Source organism: Trachypithecus francoisi, unplaced genomic scaffold (assembly GCF_009764315.1).
Source record: "Trachypithecus francoisi isolate TF-2019V2 unplaced genomic scaffold, Tfra_2.0 Lachesis_group10, whole genome shotgun sequence".
Lineage (NCBI taxonomy): Eukaryota > Metazoa > Chordata > Mammalia > Primates > Cercopithecidae > Trachypithecus > Trachypithecus francoisi.
Window position 1 is genome coordinate 114291328 of NW_022681455.1, and position 21108 is coordinate 114312435.

Consider the following 21108-nt stretch of genomic DNA (forward strand, 5'->3'; position numbering starts at 1 on the left):
AGATGCGTAACTCCCTACTCATGAGAAAACGTGAGACCAACCCAAACGGAGAGACATTTTGCAGGGTGACCAGTGCTTCAAAGGTGTCAAATTTATGAAAGACACACAGATTGAGGGACTGTCGCAGATTGGAGGAGACAAAGAAGACAGTTTAGCTAAATGCAGTGTAAGATCCTGGAACAAAAGGCCAGGAATGGAAAAACTCGTGATGTTCAAATTAGGGTAATCGTTTAGTTAATGGTACTGTATCGATGTTCATCTTCTGGTTTTGATCATTGAACTGTGGGGCCAGGCGCAGTGGCTCACGCTTGTAATCCCAGCACTTCGGGGGGCTGAGGTGGGTGGATCACTTGAGCCCAGGAGTTTGAAACCAGCCTGGGTAACATGGCGAAACCCCATCTCTACTGAAAATACAAAAAAAATTATCCGGGCTTGATGCTGCGTGCCTACAGTCCCAGCTACCCTGGAAGCTGAGGTAGGCTCAATCTCTTGAGCACAGGAGGCAAAGATTGCAGCAAGCCAACGTCGTGCCACTACACTACAGCCTGGGCAACAGAGCCAAGACTCTATCTCAAAAAAAAAAAAAAAAAAAAAGATAATTGAACTATGAGTATGTACAATATTAGCATTAGGGGAAGCTAGCTGAAAGGTATAAAAGAATTCTTTACTCTTTTTGCAACTTTTTTGTGCATCGAAAATTACTTCACAACTACAAAATAGTGTCAGGAGTCTGAAACTGCAGGACTACCAGCCCCCTCTTCCCTCCTCAGTGCAGTGAGAGCTGTGGCCAGTGCCTAGATGGGGGCTGAGGGCGGAACAGGATCCTACCAGCAGCCTTCCAGATCTAGAACATCTTGGCTCTTTAGGAAACTTGATTAGATGCCACAAGAAAAAGGTTGGCATTTAAAGGTTATTCCTTAACTTAGAAATATAAGTAGTCAATGCCAGGTAGATGCTTTTCTACCCTGGGTTATGTGACGGTAAGTTAAATACTAATGACAGGTATTGAGTTGACCACTTGGAGGAAGACTCAGGCACAGAAAGAGTACAGTCACAGTCCTTTCCCCAAAGTCATTTTTTAAGCGCTTTATTGAGAGAGAATTCGTGTACCACACAATTCACCCAACATCAAGTATACAATTCAGTGACTTTTGTAGATTCACAAGGTTATGTAACCATCACCACAATCAATTTTAGAATATTTTCCGTGCCCTTGAAAGAATCGCTTAGCTATTACACCCTATTCCCCCATCTCCTCCAGTGCTAGGCAACCTCCAGTCCACTTTCTGTATCCATAGGTTTGCCTGTTCTAAACACTTTCGAGAAAGGGAATCATGCAATATGTAGTCTTTTATGATTGGCTTCTTTCACTTAACACAATGTTTTTAAAGTTCATTCATGTTATGGCATGCATCAGTACTTCATCCCTTTTTATTGCCAAATAATAGTCCATTGTATGGCTATACCACACATTTATCCATTCATCTGTTGATAGACATTTGGGTTGCTTCTGCTTTTTGGCTCTTGTAGATAATGCTGATGTGAACATGATTGATGTACAAGGTTTTGTGTGGCCATAAGTTTTCATTTCTCTTTGGTACATACCTAGGAGTGGAGCTGCTGAGTCGTGGTGACTCTATGTTTAGCCTTTGGAGGAATGGCCAGACTGTTCTCCAAAGCAGCTTGCACCATTTTACATTCCCACCAGCGATGTATGAGGGTTCCAGTTTCTCCACATCCTCATCAACACTTGCTGTTATGTGTCTTTTAGCCATCCTGATGGGTGTACAGTAGTATCTTGTGGTTTTGATTTGCATTTTCCTGATAGCTAAGGACACTGGATGTCTGTCATTTTAAACATCCATTCTCCTCAGGCCGGTGATCCCTTCTGAGATTTGCCAGGTGTGTTCAGCACTGGTGTCCCCTCCTTGTGAGATCACTGTGACTACAAACTTACAAGCTCGGGGACTATCGAGAATGACTGGGCATTGGTTTCTCAGGGCTCCAGAGCCATGGTCCTTTTGAAGAGCCTGAATCAAGGTATTGAGCTCTGGAGAGTTCTGTGTGTGCTTGTCACAGGGGTCTTGTTTATTCAAGAGACCCAACAGCCTTTCATGACCCCTTGTTGCTCTTCTTCTCCCAGGAGGTCCAGATGGTTCCTGTGACTCCAGCTTCAGTAGCGGCATCAGTGTCTTCACTGCAGCCAGGTAAGTGGCTTATTTCAGCCAGAGGGTTTGTGGAAAGCAAGTGACCTAGATCTTTCCTGGATGCGGGAGACTACAGCAATGACCCAAGGCAAACCGTACTCATGGCTGTTGCTTTTGGGACACCCTTGTACACAAAAGAGTTAATTGATGAGGGAATCTGAAGGACACTGAACAAGCCCATCCCACCCAGGCTTGATGGATAGATAAGGTGGATTAGAAGCCATTGGGGGCCAGGCATGATGGCCTACGCCTCTAATCCCAGCACTTCAGGAGGCCGAGGCAGGCAGATCGCTTGAGCTCGGGAGTTCAAGACCAGTCTGGGCAACATGGTGACACCCTGTTTTTACTGAAAATACAAAAAATTAGCTGGGCACGGTGGCGTGTGCCTGTGGTCCCAGCTACTTGGGGAGGCTGAGGTGGGAGGATCACTTGAGCCAGAGCGGGGCAGAGGTTGAAGTGAGCTGAGATCACGCCGCTGCACTCTAGCCTGGATAACAGAGTGAGACCATGTCTGAAAAAAAAAAAAAAAGAATGAAAGAAAATGAATCGTTCTTACTTATTTTTAAATATTAAAAAAAAATGTAAGCTATTGGAGGTCAATAAACGCAAGTTGTAATACCGGTGACTGCAGTGAGACACTTACAGTTGATTTGACTCAGCGCCGTCTGTTTGTCCAGGATGGTGTGGGGCCAACAGGACTGACAAGGGGAAGTTGTTCAAGGACAGCCTGGAGCATGGGCGGTCATTAATCACATCCAAGATTAAGGATACATCACCCGCCCCAGGAGCTGTTGTCTCCTGTGCGTCCAGGTCAGCTGTAATGGTGCAGTCTTCCACATGGGGGCAGTGCAGGCCAGGCAGCAAAATAATTTCCTTGCGGCTCCCTCCATACTCCCTGCAAGGTGAAGGGACTCCCCGGGGAGGGCACTGTCACAGTTCCGCCCTGGTCTGAGTCCCCTGGACTTGCCCCATGTCACTTTTTCTTTGGGTGACATTGGCATCTCGGGCTAGAGTGGATGGTGGGTCTTATACAGGGGTTTCTTCCGCCTGAACTTGACAGTGAACCTGGGCCCTGGGAGAGCCAGTGACTCATGAAGAGAAAAGGTGCACTCTCCCCAAGAGCTTCTCCCTGCAGACCCCTAGCCAGGGTTCTTCCCTCGTCGATATCATGTGTGAATTTATCCTCCTCCCTCGGCACCCTGAGCATGTTTTCCAAGTACGCAGGTGCAGGTGATGAAGAAATGTGCCCCTACAAGCCCCCTGCATGGATGGAGCAGATCAGTGAATGTCACCGTTCTCTCGTGTTCACGTGGTCACGCGTTCCAGTGCACCTGCCTGTGCTCACCCCTGCAGGCTCCAAGAGAAGAGCTGGCCCCAAGTGTGTCCCTGACCTTCATTCATTTACTCTAGTGGTGAGGCAGAGAAGTAGCCAGGAAGTTACTGGAAAGGGGAGCGACTGATGTGAGGGGTGAAGTTACCGGAAAGGGAGGGCCATGGTGCCTGAGCTCAGGCACTGAGAAGACTGGCTGGGAATAACAGCTAATGCCAGTCAACGCAGCCAGGCTTCCAGGGCCCCAGTGCAGTGCTAAACCTTCGTGTTGGATCCTTTAGCTTTGTCTGAGTCCCGTGGGGTCAGTAGTTTCATGGTAGGGACGAGAAGGGAGGGAAGCACAGGGGGCTGCTCTGTGGACAGTGGATCTAGGAGGGGCCTGGTGGATGCAGACCTGCTAGGGAGCTGTCACCATTGTCCCCATCAGAGGGGATGGGGGCTCAGGCTGGGGAGGAGCAGCATGTGGAGAAAGTTGGGTGGGTTTGGGCTCCATGTTGAAGGTGGAACGGCAGAATTCACTGCTGGGTGGGATGGGGTAGGCAGGAGAGAGGTGAGGGAATGACTGCCTTCTAGAAATTTCGTGTGAGCCAGACCCCGGCTGTCCTGATGTCATTTGCACACCAGGGCTGGAAGGAAGAGCAGGTGTGGGTGGGGTGGTCAAGAGCTCTGTTCCAGGTGACTCTGAGCATCCCAGGAGAAGGAGGGAGGCAGACTCAGTTACTGGGTTATGGAACTCAGGGAGTGGTCTGGACGGACATGCGGGGACTGGTGTATCCTGCAGAGGGCTTAGCTTTTGCGCTGGAGGCTGTGGAGACAGTATCACAAGTGGGAATGGCAGGATCCAATCTGGGATTTAAAAGCCTCCCTCTGGCAGCCAAAAGCCTGTTGTAGACTTGTCTCTGTAATCTGGCCTATGGGGATTGAGAGGGAGGTCAGGGGAGGTCTAGGAGAAGGCAGAGGTAAGCTTAAGCCATGGGCTGCAGAGGGGCACCGCTGTCCACTGCCTCGCTGGGGAGACTGTGCTACTGTTGGCTGGGATGAGCCTACAGGAGCCCTCAGTTCTTGTGCCAAGGCTGGGGACCGCTAGACTGGAACCAAGGTTTTAGTTTATACCTCTCATTCAGAGCTGATGCCAAATCCTACCTAAACTCCAAACCATCCTACCTAAAAAAACCGAACAAGAACAAATGATCTAGTGCTTCCTGACTCCTGGTGACAGAGGTCCCTACGTGGCAGCTGCACAGTCAGCATCACCAGCTGTGCTGAAGAGGTAGGCGCCTTCAGAGTTACAAAACCAGAGCCAAGATGCCCGGGCCCCAGCCCACCACCTTCTTCCCACAGCTGGTGTTGACACAGTGAGACTGAGCTTGGACACGGGTGGGATGGTGCAGGGTCGCCAGATAGCCAGACTCACCCTGTGGTTCTTCAGCTGCGCCGCTTGCCCAGGGCACCACGTGAGGCCACCAGTTTCACGCCGTTCAGGTCTGCCCAGGGTGGTGGCCAGACTGGAGACTCCTCCGACGGCAGAAAGGCATTTCTGCCTGGCAGGAAGCTGCCATGGTGGTGGCAGTCCTGTGTCTCTGAGTGGCCATTGACCCTTGGAGATTCCGATGAAAGCTGTGGACCCTCTTCCAAAAAAAATGCACATCCACGGCCGGGCACTGTGGCTCGCGCTTATAATCCCAGCACTTTGTGAGGCCAAGGCAGATGGATCACCTGAGGTCAGGAGTTTAAGATCAGCCTGGCCAACATGGTGAAACCCCGTCTCTACTAAAAATAAAAATTAAAAAAAAAAAATTAGCCAGGCGTGGCAGCACTTATCTGTAATCCCAGCTACTTGGGAGGCTGAAGCGGGAGAATTGCTTGAACCTGGGAGGTGGAGGTTTCAGTGAGCCGAGATCACGCCACTGCACTCTACCCTGGGTGACAGAGCGAGACTCTGTCACACACCAAAATAAATGACATCCACATGAAATTCAGAATTCACTTTCATGGGTTCAAGGATCACCATGGAAGCAATCCTTGCATCTCAGATGTTTTATAAAAGATTTCTCACTTGGACCGAAACAGGGAGAATTAACTGGCTAAACCTGAGAGCAGAAGGCTTCCTCTTCCCCCTCCCTCATCTCCCGTCTCCCTGCGATACTGGAGAAGCCCCTGGTGGCCCCAGGCTTAGCCACGGAAGAATGTCACCTGGAAAAGCAGTGGGTGACGAGATGGCTGTAGGTCTGGGTTCCTCCACCCTCCAGAGCATGGGAAATACTGGGAGGTAGAAGATTGGACTCCCCAGGAAGAGGTGGAAATGAAGGAAGCAGGATGGAGGAAGGATGCTTGCCAGCTCAGGAAAGGGTTAAGAGAGAAATGTCTCCACTGGGTGTGTTCTCTCTCGTGACTGCTGTGCCTGGTAGAGCCAACTGTCCGGATTCACACCGTAACTCCAGCATGCCTGGCTGTGGCTTTGGGCCACACCCTAACTCCAGCATGATTTCCCCCACCTCAGTTTCCTCATCTTTAAACTCAGTGTAATGACAGCACTGACCTCAAAGGGATATGGGACTTCAACGAGTTAAAGTATGTAAAGAACAGCCAGGCATGGCGGCTCACACCTGTAATCCCAACACTTTGAGAGGCCAAGGCAGGCTGGTTGCTTGAACCTAGGAGTTAGAGACCAGCCCAGGGCAACATGGTGAAAACCCGTTTCTACAAAACATAGAAAAATGAGCTGGTGTGGTGGCACATTCCTGTAGTTCCAGCTACTCAGGAGGCTGAGGTGGAAGGATCATTTGAGCCCCGGAGCTCGAGGCTGCAGTGAGTCACGATTGTACCACTGCACTCCTGCCTAGGTGACAGAGTGAGACCCTGTCTCAATAATCATAATTTTTAAAAGCTTTTTAAGTGTGTAAAGAACATAGCATGGTGCCTGGGCCGCAGAAAGCACTTGACACATTTTAGCTACAATTGTTATTACAGGAACCTTGTTACTATCCCCATCTTACAAATGAGGAAACAGACCCAGAGAGGTTAACTTCTTGCCCAAAGTCACTCAACTAATTAGTAGCCAAGTTGGAATTCAAGCTAGATCTGTCTGGCTCCAGAGCCCATGCATTTAACTTTATTAGTTGCAGTTGGAGAGTTCCAGAAGTTTTGCATTCGGCCTCCCTAACTTATTTGATTTAGGAGTTCTCAAACAAGTGTTGTATGAACAACCTCCACTATGATGCTCAGGCTGTTGCCAAGGGTCATGATGTCTTCAGTGACAACAGTTCTCCTGGTGTAGCTAGCTGCCATGTAAATAAGCAGGCAGAAAGTTCTAGAAATCAGTATTTCCCAGCTTTTAGCCTCGGTGGATTGAAAAAAAAATTTATAATTATCTGTATTTTAAAGAGCAAGTTCAATTTCAGAAGCAATTCTATATTTAGATTTACCTTTCTTCTATTTTTAGATTTACCTTTCTTCTGATTTGATTAGAGCTGTAACCCGAACACCGTAAAAAGTTAGACATTACAGAAATGAAGTGCTGTCTCCCAGAGAGAACAACTGGAACTTCTTATTATTTATTGGTAGTATCAGAAGCTTTATTCAGTAAATCTATATTTTAATAGCCACAGCAGCGCCATGCATTTGGAAATTGTAGTACGTGTATGTGTAAGACATTCATTATAAGATGTTTTATGAGAAAATGCTCCATGAAAATGGAATTTTGCAGACACTTTGAAATAACTCAGAAGCCCCCATGAGTGACTCGTCTAGACTTTTTGGAACTGATGCAGAAATGTATTTTAAACTGAGTGAGCTCCCTCTGCTCTTGATGGGTAAGGTAAGCCAGGACAGCAGGGTGCTACCTCTCAGGCTCCAGCCCATGAGCTGGGGAACTGAGCACATCATGCAGTGTCCCCCTCTAGGAAGAGTACAGGGTCCCAGAGCCCCAGTTGCCCTGCTGAGCACGCGCAGAGCTCAGCAGCAGCAGCCAACCCTGCCCAGCAGAGCAGCTGGGAGCTGACAGCAGCTGGGATCTTGACCCTGCCTTTCCCAGGCACTCAGATCAGTCTGCCTGGTCCTCTAGGGTCCGCCTGCTTCCCATGACCTCCACCTCCAGCCAGGCAAGGGAAGAAAAGCGCAGGGATAGTGTCTCCAGCCCAGGGAATGAGTGCTTGGTGCATGGCCTCATCGTCTCAGATGGGTCCCGTACTGCCTCTGGACCTGGGCTTGCTCATCTGTGCCTTGAAGGATTGTGTTACCTGAACCATGAGGTCCCTTTCAGTGATGAGGTTCTGGGTTGGGTGTGGCGGGACTGCCTCAGCAGCAGCCTGAAGATGCCCCATACCTTCAGATTCACTGTGTTCAGGTGTTTGCTGTGGAGAAAGTCGGAGAATGTTAATACACGAAATGCTGCCAGTTCACATACCAGTTCCGTGACATGCTGCCATTCTTTGGCCCTGACACAGCACCACTTGCAGGAGAGGCCCCATGGGCTGGCCAGCAGCATCTCCAGGCCACTGTGAGCCGCGGAGCTCGACTTGCGGAGGGGCCATCCAGGCTGGCATCTTGGGCCTTTTGGATTCTGAGTGTGCCCTGCACAGGTGGGGAGTACCAGGCTTCCCTCTGTCTCCCCTTCTTTGTCCTTTTTTTTTTTTTTTCTTTCTTTTTGGGACAGGGTCTTGCTCTGTCATCCAGGCTGGAGTACAGTGACACAGTCATAGCTCACCATAGGTGAGCTGACAGCTGGGAGCTGGCAGCAGCTGGGATCTTGTAATCCTCCCACCTCAGCCTCCCGAGTGGCTGGGACCACAGGAGTGTGCCACCACACCCAGATAATTTTTTAAATTTTTCATAGAGACAGGGTCTTGCTGTGTTGCCCAGGCTGGTCTCAAACTCATGACCTCAAATCATCCTCCTGCCTCAGCCTCCCAAAGTGCTGATATTTCAGGTGTGAGCCACTGTCTACCCTTCTGACACGAAAATACACTGAAAAGCGTGTGCTAATCTTCCACCACCAGGACACGAGCTTCTCTAGCCAGGGGATTCTGCCGGCCCAAGAAGTATATGGAACAGAATGCAAGGGAAGGAGCCCTGCAGGAGGCCAGCCAGGATGGGAAAAAGAGGGACTGGGAGATAAAACAGTAAATGCTGGCCATCAGCTAAGGGAATAGCTAGGAAACTGCCGGAGATGACAAGAAAACACTCAGAAAGTCCTGGCGTGGACTGCTATGTGGGCCTCTGCGACAGCCACGTGGCTACTGAGTGCCTGGTGGCTACTCTGAACCGAGGTGCACCGTAACCGTGAAATGCACACCAGGTCCCAAAGGCTTAGGGCACAAAAGAGAATATGTTTTGTTGGGAATATTTTATATTGACCGTTATATTGATTACATGTTAAGATGCTAATATTTTAGATACATTGGGTCAGTTAAAACATAGCATTGAAATTCATTTCACCTGTTTCTTTCTCCTTTTTAATTGCAAACTGGAAGATGTAAAAATTATATCTGTGACTGGCGTTGTATTTCTGCGGGACAGTGGTCTTGAGATTAAGACTGATTAAGAGATTGACGGAGCCAGTGTTTACCACCCTAGACTCCTCTACCTGCGCAGTACTGTCCCCGTCTGTCTCAGGCTAGCAAAGATTTAAATGTTTCGGTATCCTCAGAAGATGCCAGGAACTTCCAGCCACCAGAGGATAGATGTGCCCACTCTCACCCCTGAAACATGCACCATGGGGATCATCAAACCATATTAAATAGCAATTCCTCTTAGCAATTACAGAGCGCAGAATCGTGCCCTTTAGGGATTCACATCAAATGAGCTTCAGAGAGGCTGCAGGCGAGTGAGGAAAGCACAGCCATCAGTTCCTGATGCAAATGAATAATTGAGCAGCCTAGAAATGCCACAGAAGAGACCATTTTGTACCAGCAGGGGACTGATCTGCTGGCCCAGGTCCTCAGGAAATGCAGCCCCTGGCCTGCACCTGTCGGCACCGTTTGGGAAGTACAGTACAGTGCCTTGGTAGGAAGGGAGCCCCTCCCCGACATCCTGAGGTTTTTCTACCCATGCTGCCCCCACCATGAAAACCCAGCCTGTGCCAGGGAGCAGTGCTTTGAGCAGAAAACCAACTCATAGCCTCCCAGCAGCACCCGCCATCCCGCAGGCTGCTTAGCGGACTTTGGGGACCCGCAGGGCTTCCGTCCACAGAAGCTAGGGGCTTCCTGTGCCCACCAGAACACAAGTACATCCTGAACAGTATCAGTTTCTCATAGGCAGAGGCTCTGTCACCCCTTCCCCAACACAAAGGAGCACATTTTGGTCTCAACTCTCAAGGCATCTCTCTTAGGCCAAATGTGCTGAGTGCCCTGGGGCAGGGTACAGTGACAAGGCACAATGACAAGCCTTGATCCCTGACCTCACTCGAGAAACATCCTTCAGGTGGCCGGTGAAGGGCCTGGCAGAGGTCAACAGTTGTTATCGGGACCTTCCCTCATACAGTCTGGACCTGGTGGTTTTGTTTTTTTCAAGAAAGAGTCTGAACTTAATGCCCTGAGCCTGGTCAGGTCAGCTCAGTGACTTGGAGAGAGTTTCTCCTCCTGTACAAGCCAGGCTGGTGCTGGAGAAAGAAAAGGAAAAGTGAGTGGGAGCCCAGCAGACCGGTCCTCATCCCCTAAACATGGTTATCATGGTTCCAACCCAGCAGCAACCTCCAAACTCCTTTGGAAAGGGAGAGAGAGAAGCCCCCTTCAAACGCCCAGGGTGGGCTGAGCTGGGCTGGTGGGAGACCAGCAAGGATGTGTGGGATCGGGTCATCCCTGACCCCCGTGCCCCCCGGACAGTGGTTAGCAGCGTGTGGTTCAGGATATGCAGGTGCAGGGTGGTGCCATGACTCCGTGGAAGAGGGCTATGGTGGGCTTCACCTCTGCTCTCCCTCCCGGTCTTACCCACAGCACTGAAAGAGCCCCAGTGACCCTTCACCTCGACGGGATCGTGCAGGTCCTGAACTGCCACCTCAGTGACACGGCCATTGGGATGATGACCAGGATTGCAGTTCTCAAGTGGCTGTACCACCTCTACATCAAAACTCCTCGGAAGGTGAGCCCCGGGCCCCTCCAAGCCAGGGGCCTCTTCCGGGTCCACCTTGGTTTTCCAGGGCCTGCCCGTGGTTGGTAGCATTTTGGTCATTGCACTTCTAGGGAAACCCTGGCTGGCAGAGAAGTGACAGGTGCTGCGAGGAGCCCTCATCGTGTCGGGGAGGGAAGTGGTCTGTGCAGACCAGCGGGTCCGTGCAGACCAGCGGGACACTGCACCGAGCACAGTCCTGGGGTGAAGGGAGCGCTCACGGGCACCCCTGCTTCTCTGCTCTCCAGATGTTCCGGCACACGGACAGCCTCTTTCCCATTCTACTGCAGACGTTATCGGATGAATCGGATGAGGTAGGTCACCAACGCCACCCGTCCTTATGAAACATCGGCTGCCCTGCCTCCCCTTGTTAGTGACTGCTGGGCTCTTAGAGCTGAGATATGCTTATTTTGGTGCAGTGCATCCTTCCTAGAGGTAAAGCTGTGTTTAATACACACTTTGGGGCCAGGCGCAGTGGCTCACACCTGTAATCCCAGCACTCTGGGAGGCCAAGGCGGGTGAATCACTTGAGGCCAGGAGTTCGAGATCAGCCTGGCCAACATGGTGAAACCCCGTCTCTACTCAAAATACAAAAAGTAACCGGGCGTGGTGGTGCGCACCTGTACTCCCAGGGGCTCGGGAGTTTGAGGTGGAAGAATTGCTTGAACTCAGGAGGCAGAGGTTGCAGTGAGCCAAGATTGTACCACTACACTCCGCCTGGTGACAGAGTGAGACCCTGTCAAAAAAAAAAAAAAAAAACTCACTTTAGGAGTGAGGACTCATCTGTAGACCCTTCTGGATCACATGGGCAGGGCGTCAGTGAGGGAGGCAGCAGGGGGCAGGCAGGGAGCTTGGCTTGGGGTCAGGCTGCCCAAAGGCAAGACACTTAGTATCTCCGCATCTCAGCATGTCAGTTTTCCTCTGTTCAATGAGGGCAGTAACCACAGGGGGATGTGAGAGGAAAATGATCCATGTAAAATGCTAAGCACTGGGCCAGGCTCCTGCTGCACACTCAGTGTTGGTTGTGTTACTCATTTCAGCTGGACTCCATTATGACCTCTAGTTTGAAATTAGACCCTTAAGCTTTGCCTTTTTGGGGCCACCAAGAGCTGCTGGTGCAGAGGGAGAGGCTGACCCAGATCCCAGGCAGCAGGAGTGAGCCCTCTGAGAGAGCTAGAGTAGTACAGAGGCTGGCCTGGGAGGTGGAGGGGGCACCTGGGTCTTCCTGTCATCTGGGCGAGAGTCTGCCCCAGCCACACACACCTTTCCGCACACCATTCTCAGCCATGCCCATTGCGTGGTGTTCCTTTACGGGGTTCCCCTGCCTCCCAGCCAAGCGGCAGGATTTGCAGTCGCGAGTGCCCATTGCACAGCAGCATCAAATCCCTCCATCCATACCAGCCCTACAGGCTGCATCTCAGATGCTGACGGTCCAAGCTGAGCCTCAGCCCACTTTCCTCTTCTAAGCTCCAAGGCACTGTGAGCTGTGGGCAGAGCTGTATCTCCATGAGGCAGCCAGCTCATGAATCAACAGACCTGCCCACGCTGCAGAGAGTGGACAAGGCTAGGTGGGGGGACTGGGAAGGGGGCTATTGCTCACCATTCTCCATGGAGTGAGGCTCCTCAGTCTTCCCTAGGCTGGTGCCAGGCTTGTGGGGGCCCTGGGCAGCTGTCTTGCAGCCTGAATTTCCTTTCCTGAACCTGGGCTGAAGAGAGAAATGGACAGGCAGGTATCAGCCTCTAGGTCCTCTGAGGTTTTCTGTATTATCAGAAAAATCCAAAACAGATGGTCTGTGAGTATGCCTTTGGCCTCTCTTGCCTACCCCCCGCCCCCATGCACACACACCCTCTCTTCCTGCACCACCCCCTGCAGTGCGAGGCCCAGGTGGACGTGGCCCCGTTCTGCCTGCGAGTTGGGAGTGACTCACTGCACAGTCACAGCCCTCATTTCAATACAAAAAGGAAGAGCAGAACTTTGCTCATTGGTTCCTTCCCCAGGACTTCACTGGAAGCAGCTGAGTTTTCAGTCCTTTAAATTGAGTTGTTTAATCCCATCCAGCTTTCTGTGCTTGAAATTGGTTTTTGTGTGCGTGTGCATTTAAAGGGAGCGGGCGGAGATGCAGTCCATTAAACAGTGCTCTTCAGGCTGCGGCTGTGGAAACTCGATTTGCTGCAGTGCCAAATGTTGTCAGGGCTTTGGGGCACGTCTTGTGGACCTGCACTGGGGAGGGCATGGAAGCCGCTCTGGGGGACAGTTGAGGGGTATCATAACAGCGGTGAAGAGCCTTTGCTTCCCCTTCTCTCTAGAGGAGGGATTTGGGGACCTTAATCATCAGTGGTGAGTCCTGATTCTACCCCATCCTGGTTCCTTTCCAGAATCACATTCCTAAGTGTCCCCTGTTTAATCTTTGGTGAGCCTGAGGGTGTGCTGTGTACTTGGCAATGGGAATACAGCCATGAACAAGACAAAGCCCATCTTCTGAAACTTCCTTTCTAGGATATCTAGAAAGTACCCTCTCGGGATTTTTCAAACATTTCCAAACAGCCCTGATCTCGAATTGGAGCTCCCTGGGATTCAAGACTATGAAAGCCAGTTTGGTCAAGCAGGAACACAGCCAGACAGGCTGGTCCCCTCCTACTGAAGTCCTCACTCGTGGATGTTAACCTCAATGCTCCCTGCGAAGGCTCTCACGTCCAGCTAGGCAGCCCCGCAGCCCAGGCTGTCGTGGAAGATTCTTAATTGTAGGAAGTCATTACCATGGGAGGAACCACGCTAGACCCTTTACCTGTGTCTGTAGAACTCTCACGATGGTTCTCTGTGGGGGGGGGGGGGGGGGGGGCGTCCTCTTACTTCCCTTTTGCAGTTCAAAAAAACTAAGGCCTGAGGAGGTCACGTGACCTGCGCTGCACACAGATAGGAGGTGATGGAGCTGAAACCCAGGGCCAGATCTGTTTGACACCAAAGCCTGGGCCCTTAACAGCTTCCTCACCAAGCCCGAGTCTCGTCCAGCATGCTCCCAGCCCTTGTCAGCAGCAGGAGGCGAGCTTGGGTGTGGTTGTATCGTCTTCCTCATTTCCTCATGATTTCACCAGGGGAAGGTTTTGTGGTCTTCTTCTCCTGTTCCAGAAGTTCTTGAGTGTGGAGAGTGTGGCGAGGTGTATGTGTTTTTTGTTGTTTTTATGGTTTTTGGTTTTTTTGGGGTTTTTTGAGATGGAATCTCACTCTGTCACCCAGGCTGGAGTGCAGTGTTGTGATGTCGGCTCACTGCAACCTCCACCTCCCGGGTTCAAGCAATCCTCCTGCCTCAGCCTCCCAAGTAGCTGGGATTACAGGCATGTACCACCACACCTGGCTAACTTTTTGCATTTTTAGTAGAGACAGGCTTTCACCATGTTGGCCAGGCTGGTCTCAAACTCATGACCTCAAGTGATCTGCCTGCCTCGGCTTCCCAGAGTGCTGGGATTACAGGCCTGAGCCACCATGCCCAGCCGGTATGTGTACTTTGAAAATCTGCCCCCTTCAGCCCCCAGATCCTTCGTCCACTTTTCTTATTGATCTGCAGCAAGTCTTTGTATATTTGGGACATTCACTTTGTCATCTGTGTTGCAAATGTCTTGCTTTCCCAGGACGGTTGTGATAAACCCACATGCTCCTCCCTCTCGCTGAGAGCCACTGCTCTCAGGGGACAGTGTGCTCAGGTGTTCGTGATGCAAGAGCTGGCCCGGCAGAGCCTGAGACCCAGCTCTGCCGCCACCACCGTCTCTCTCAGTCCCACAGGCGCGTGGCCTTGCTGGGGTGTCTTGTCTGCTCTTGTTCCTCAGTTCCACTGACTGACACCCATGAGTCTCCGCCCTCTGGCATCCTCAGTTGTTTCTGCCTTCCCATTATACAAGATAAGTGGCTGTTTCCTCAGCACCGCCTGCTCCTTGCAGACGTTATCTGAAAATCCCTTTTGTCAAAAAGAATTTGCAGGTGTCTAATTAATATTCCTGGCACTGGAGTAGAAATCCTCCCATAGCTAGAGATCCAGTTGTTTTTTAAGTGAAAATGTGACCCTGATTTCCACAGTGCAGAATGCAGGGTACATGCTCACTGCATCCTGCCGGGTCCCTCTTTGGGAGGTGGGACTGCTGCTTCCCCTGCCCAGAAGATGCTAGTGGTTGGCTGCCATACTTCCTGAGTGAGTTCTGCCTGTCAGATGGCCATACCCCCACCTGTGAGTATCCACGGGAAGGGGGTCCTCTCCGTGGTCCCGATGGTGGCACCTCAGGTAGTCCACAACTCCTAGGCCCAGCTGCCTCCCTGCCTGCATTTAGAACTCTCAGGGTGATCACAGTCTCCAGAAAAACCTGGAAGGATGTCTATTCACCTCTGAGTGAATGTGAACATCCCAGACAGGTGGCCATGACCCCGGCTTGAATCCTAGCTCTAAACCTTCCTTGCCAGGGACCCTGGCCAAGGCGTTTACCCTCCCTGGGCCTGTGAAAAGGGGCTAATGATGTCTACACCTGCCTCATAGGTGTGTTTAAAGAGAAAGTGTAACCCCCTCCACCCGGATCCCGGCCCGTTGTAACGACCTGTCTGTCGTTACAAGTATGTTTGGGGGAGCTTGCTGTAGTGAACTTCCCCACCCAGGAGCCAGGCCCTTTCTCAGTCCTGTGAGCCATCTCAATGTCTTCAGTAACGCTTTAGAGTCTTATTTTTGTAGGTTTTATTCACTTGTGATGAATACTCTCAGTGTTTTGTAATTTTGATGTGATTCTGAATGACTTCCCTCTCTGGTTCTTCCTTCCCTGCCCAGGTAACACTGAGGCCGGGTGGTTAAGAGCACAGGCTTTGGGTTCAGGAAGTCTAGGAGTCCACCCTGGGCTCTGCCACTTGATGGTTGGTAACCTAGCCTCTCAGCTTCAGGTTCCTTATTTGTAAACAGAAAATAATAATGGAAGTTCGCTCCCAGGTTTGTTATAAGGATGAAATGAGGTCATGAATGTTAAATGTTCAGCTCAGGACCCAGCACACATAAACCTGCGATAAGCAATAGCTCCTCCGATGCAGGAGGTCGTTTCTCTAAAGGGCCTGGAGATGCACATTGGGATCAGGGCAGTGGGCTCCGCATCCGCTGCAGGTCCTCCCTGCCTCCATTCAGCAGCAAAAGTCAGAACAGAGGCTGCTCTCTGTTTTCCTGCCCGTCTCTAGAGGGCAGAGAACCTCAGAGGTGTTTGAGGGACTTGAGTTCCATTTTGAGGTCATAGAAAGGCAGACGAGGACACAGTGGGCCGCAGGACTGGCCTCCTGTACATTTCTGTCCCCTCCCGTCCTCCCTTCTCCAGCCTCCCCAGCACTCCTGGGCTGAGGCTGCCCAGAGCAGGAGCGAGGCTGCATTCGGCACGAGCCGCGCTCATCAGAGCCCCATTGGCAGCAAGTTCACAGTGCCGCTTCCCTGACTCGCCGGCAGAAGGGCTCCAGCTGGCCGCCCTGGGTCCAGGGAGAGGAGGAGAAATGGCGTCGTCAGCAGAGGACCTGCATCGGAGCCTCCACAGCCACAAAAGCAAAACCTTTGAGATCCAGAAGGCATGCCCTGCAGGGTTCAGTCACCAGCATGAACTATTTTCTTTGCAGTTGGGCCTAGAGAGACAGTCTCCCCAGAGTCTTCCCAGCATCTCAGCCAGGGTGTCCTTAACACTTTGGAGAAGAGTCTTAACCCAGGAGGAACTCCTCTCTTCCCCTCCCGTAGCTTCAGAGTAACAGAAAAATTGCTGATGGGAGTCTGTGGCTTTTGTGGCTGGTGTAGATGCAGAGAAAAGAAACGAGAACCACCTTTCTGGAAAATTTGGAAAGTAGGATTCCGAGGACGGTATTCATGGCAGTGGTAGCGTTTCTAGTTCGGGAACCCACTCACTGCATGAAGAACATGGGCCACCTGTCACACCCACTGTGGCAGGGCCGTGACTCCGGAGGAAAGGATGGTAGGGGTAAGGTCTAGGGAGTGATGTAAGGGCATCTGAAAGGGGCTTTTGTTGTAAGTTCCTTAAGGTACACCATGGGTACAGCGATGTCCCAGCCTCTACTGAGTTCTGAGGGGAGAGGACTGGGGCACCTTGAGGGGCTCCTCACTCTGGTGGCAGATGCCCTATCCAGCCCTCCTTGGTCTCGGGCCTCTCAGCCCCTCACCAGCGGGGTAGGTGCTAGGAAGTGCCTCCTGCCATGCCCTAGACTGTATTTTAAGATGTGATTTGCTTTGTTAGGGGAGGAAGGGGAAAGTTCATTTGTTTCCATGGTGCAGGTCCCAGGAGAAATGGATCGGAAAAACTCAGGAGGTTCTCAGATCTGAAAGGAGAGCGCTCACTGAGGCCAGGCCGAGTCACCAGAAAGAGAAATAGATCGGGGCTCGCCTAGGAGCCCAGTGGAGTGGCCCAGCTTGGGCTGGCAGCGCCACTGCAGCTGCCACACCTGCCTGCAGCCTCAGCCGAGCCCAGAGCAGGGCAGAGCTGGGGTGAAGCTGCCTGGCTTCCTGCCTCAGGGCAGAAGCAGCCCTGTGTGTCACCCTAGTGCGCCCCTTTCCTTCTCCAGCCTCATGCCACCCGGTCCACAGACCTACTCCCTTACCTTATCCTTCCCAAGCAGTCCTTGTCACTGTGGTCTGGTGGGTCGGCCAGCTGGGTCCCAGGGCTCATCTGCCTGCTTTAAAGGGATTTAATTCTTGCTGACAGGGACTTCGGCCTGGGGTCCCACCTGGGGGAAGGACCAAACCCCAGAGCAGTGCTGTGAGGAATGGTGGGAGGAAGCAGAGTGCCGCTAGGTTCCCAGGTGGCTGGGTCTGCTCTCTCCCGTCCGCCAGAGGGAGGGCCTGCTACTGCCGTCCTCAATGTCTACCCCAAAATGGGGCTTCCACTGAAGCAGAGGCCCCTTCATTTGAAGGCAGCTTAGAGAGCCAGTGACGGCCCCTCCACCACCCCCACTGTGGCTTTCTTGAGGAGCCATGGTGGGTCATGTGTCAACCCCTCGTGTCAGTAGAAGGAAACTGGGAGGAAGAGAGGGCACCAGCTGAAGTCTGGGGGGTTTGTGCCCCGCTCTGAGCGCGTTGCATCTGTGTCTTAATTAATCCACATGGCGGTCCAGGAGTGATCTCAGTTATCCCGAGGTGTGAGGAGGATCACTTGCCCAAGGGCACGTTGTCAGCAGCCAGAATTGACAGTCAAGTCTGTCTGATTCCAGAGTATCTAAAACCCCACACAAGGTGTTACCTCACTGCAGAGCAGGGACCCAGCCCAGGGTAGAGGCACTGCCTTATCCAGGCCCAGGCCCTCCACTGACCCAATGGGGTTTTGTCCTTGGCTGACCTTCAGTTCTAGATGCACCTTCTCCCTCTGTGCATTTAACTTTGACCTCATTCTCCTGTACCTTCCCAGGCCCCATGGGCTGTCCCTGTCTGCTCACTGACCTGGGGGCCCCCAGCTCCCCTCCAGGGCTCAGTCCAGAAGCCCTCGCCATCTTCCACGTGGCTGCTCGTCTCCCAGAAGAGCTGAGGCTAGTGGCCAGGCCTGCTGCAGGGTGGTGTGGAAGCCGCCTGGGTGTGGATCAGGTGGGCCGGCCTCTGCCCCCACGCTGCCCAGCTCTTCACGGGACCAGGCAGGTCACACGACACTGCCTCACCTCAGTTTTCTTCCCAGAGTGCTGGGGTTGGACTGGATGGTTTGAGATCCCTTCCAGCCCTGAATCTGTGTGGTCCTGACTCCGCTGCCTGGAATACTAATGCTGCCTGCTTAGAAGCGGACAGTCTTCCGTAAGAACAGGACTTGTTTTTCCTCCTCAAATTCTTGCCTCAGTGTTCACTTCCCTCCAATTTTCATTCCATCCACTCTCCAAAACAAACAAAAACACCGCTCTACCCCCACCTCAATTCCACAGATATCTTTAAAATCAGATCACACAGTAAGATACAAACTCAGCCCAGAGAACGGAGGGGTACCGTGTCGGTGCCCAAAGCACTTGACTACGCTTGCAAGAGCCCAGCCTGCTGGGAAAGAGGAGCTGGGTGGGCACTGATGGCCCAGGGACCCTCTTCCTGAGGCACCCTCCCCCGGCCCTGTCGAGGGCAGGGAACACTGCCCTCTGTCACCTCTCCCCACGGCTGTCCCTGCAGCTTCTTTTGGGGGCTTCTGAGAGCAAGCAAGAGGGAGTCATGGGCCAGGGAGAAGAGCCACTACCAGCCAGCAAAAACAGCTAGACTGTAGTCATGGCCCTGGGTCTTCTTCCTCAGGGACACCCGGGCCCCAGGCCCGGCAGAGGTACTGGCAGCCACCGTTGGGAGTTCAGGGCATACTGTGGTCTTCTAAAATGAGGCTTGGCAGCAAGTCATTGCTAGGGAAGAGAGGGGAACGGCAAGGTAACAGTCCCAGATCTATACCCACCGAGAGGGCCTCTGCCAACCCTTCATTCTTCCAGATTTCCCACCTTGTGGTTTCAGTGCCCACAGCAGCCACCCAAGAGTACAGGAGGACCCACAGTAGCTGCAACCAGCCTCGCTGCCTCCTTCCAGGGAAGACGGGCTGTGTGCTAGGAGGGTTTGAGTATTTACCTCTCCACGTTCCTTGCCCTGGACAGATGGACCAGTGAGGACTCAGAGTTGGGCACAGTAACTGGTGTGAGTGGATTGGGGGCCAGGAGGGTGCTGCCTAGCTCCTGGTGAAGGCAGAGGTTGGGCTGAGAAGCGTGGTGGAAAGGGAGGCTGCTCTCCCGGCAGCAGGGCCTCTGGGGTAGGAGGAACCCCACAAAGGGGAGCCAGCCCAGCCAGCCTTTCCCTGAGGCAGGAATGGGTGCTCTCGCTCACACCTCCTAGAGCCAGGCTGCAGGGCGACTTGCCTGCAGGGCTGAGTACACTGTCCAGCCCCAGCTCAAACACACAGCAGAACCATCTAAGCCAGGACTGTCACCAGAATTCCCTGGAGCTTTTAAATTCCAGCTGCTTGGACCTCACTCTGGCCTTCCTCAGTTGTCCCTCAAGCAGAGCCTGGGTTCCCAGGGGCTGGTATTTTTCACATGCTCCCTGGTGGGTTTGGTGCACATCTCTGGCTGGGAGCACAGATACAGAACAGCATGAGATCTTGCTTAGAGACTGCAGGCCGTATGCCCCCAGCTCTCAGCCCTGGCGCCCTCTCTATGTGGCCCTAGGCGAGGCAGCCAAGCCAGGGCCCCCGGTTTTCACCCCACTTAGTGTTCCTGCATCCTCAGAAGCCAAAATTTCTTCCAAGGCTGAATCGGCTGGATTTCCCAGGCACCTCCCTGTTGGCAAGTCACAAGGACCACAGACTGGGTGGGAGCTTGGGTGAGCCCAGGTGAGCCCAGAGATGTAGAGGACTGGGACCGTCCCCCCACTGCTAATGAGATCCACCCTTTTCACACTGGCTTGCCCTGTTCCACACCCTGTGCTTGGCCCCCTGTGAGTGATCTTAGTTCATCTTCATGATCAGACAACCCTGTGGTTTGTTTTCCCCATTTCCCCCAAGAGGAAACTGGAGAAGTTAAGTAACTTGGGCCAGATCTCACTTATATGCTCCGTGAAGCCTCGTCTATCTGTCCATCTGTCTCTCGCTCTCTCTCACACACACACACACACACACACACAATGTGCACATACACACACATACACACCCTCCTCCTGCATATCAAGGCTGGGCCAGGTTCCCTCTGTGTCTTTGTGTCCCCCCGTCCACTGAGACCCTCTCCGAGCCCTAATCTCTCTCCATCATGGCCCGCTGGCTGGGAGCTCTGTGAGGACAGTCTGTTCAGCCCACAGTAGGTGCTCAGAAACATCCTCTGAGAATGTGAACAAATAGGAGGTTGGCTGGATGAGGAGCTCATCTCCTTGGACGTGCACCACATGTGGGGCCTGCCCTGCTGCATTGGGCCCTCCCACAGCAGATTGGAAGCGAGGCCTATAGGGTAGAGCCTGCATCCTTAGCTTGGGGGCTGTGCGTAGCTTGCAAGTAAACTAGAAAGAAGCGGGTCTCTGGAGGGAGGCAGGAGCCTTCTCCTGGCTGCTGTGGCCCCTGGGCTCGTCTCCTGGTAACAGAGCCATAGCGGGTATGAGTGGGCACCACTCTCATGCTGCCCTCAGTGCAGCAGGCACCACCCCGTTCCCTGCCCAGCTCATGGGAAAAATGTATAACCCTGAGAATGCACTCTCTGGGTCAGGGCCCAGGATGATGCAAGTGAGCAATGGCTGGAATCAGCTGGAAGGAGGGGAGACCTTGGAATGGGTGGGAGAGAAGATGGAGGTCAGGGGTCTGGTCTCAAAGGTGTCTTACCCGAGGCTGGCCTTTCTTTTCTCCTTTACCCTGAGAGGGATGGCCACTAGAGTATTCTCAGCTGCCAGACCCACACTGTGCTGTCACTATTAATCAGTGGAACCTAACAGTCAGCGTTAGGCACTGGCCTCTGGCATATGTGGCACAGTGCTGGGCACT

At 52.5% G+C, this 21108-nt stretch overlaps 1 protein-coding gene across 3 annotated transcripts in view; it reads left to right on the forward strand.

The window, feature by feature from the left end:
- The window catches only part of VAC14 (VAC14 component of PIKFYVE complex), a 116229-nt gene that overhangs the window by 29538 nt on the left and 65583 nt on the right, over positions 1 to 21108 (forward strand). For all 3 annotated transcript variants that reach the window (XR_004438979.1, XM_033218950.1, XM_033218951.1), the window contains exons 10-12: positions 2144 to 2207; positions 10470 to 10614; positions 10890 to 10955. Coding sequence is in view for 2 of the 3 variants with exons in the window: in XM_033218950.1 (XP_033074841.1) it covers positions 2144 to 2207; positions 10470 to 10614; positions 10890 to 10955 (275 nt within the window). In the remaining variant the exon portion in view is untranslated. The remainder of the gene's footprint in view (positions 1 to 2143; positions 2208 to 10469; positions 10615 to 10889; positions 10956 to 21108) is intronic.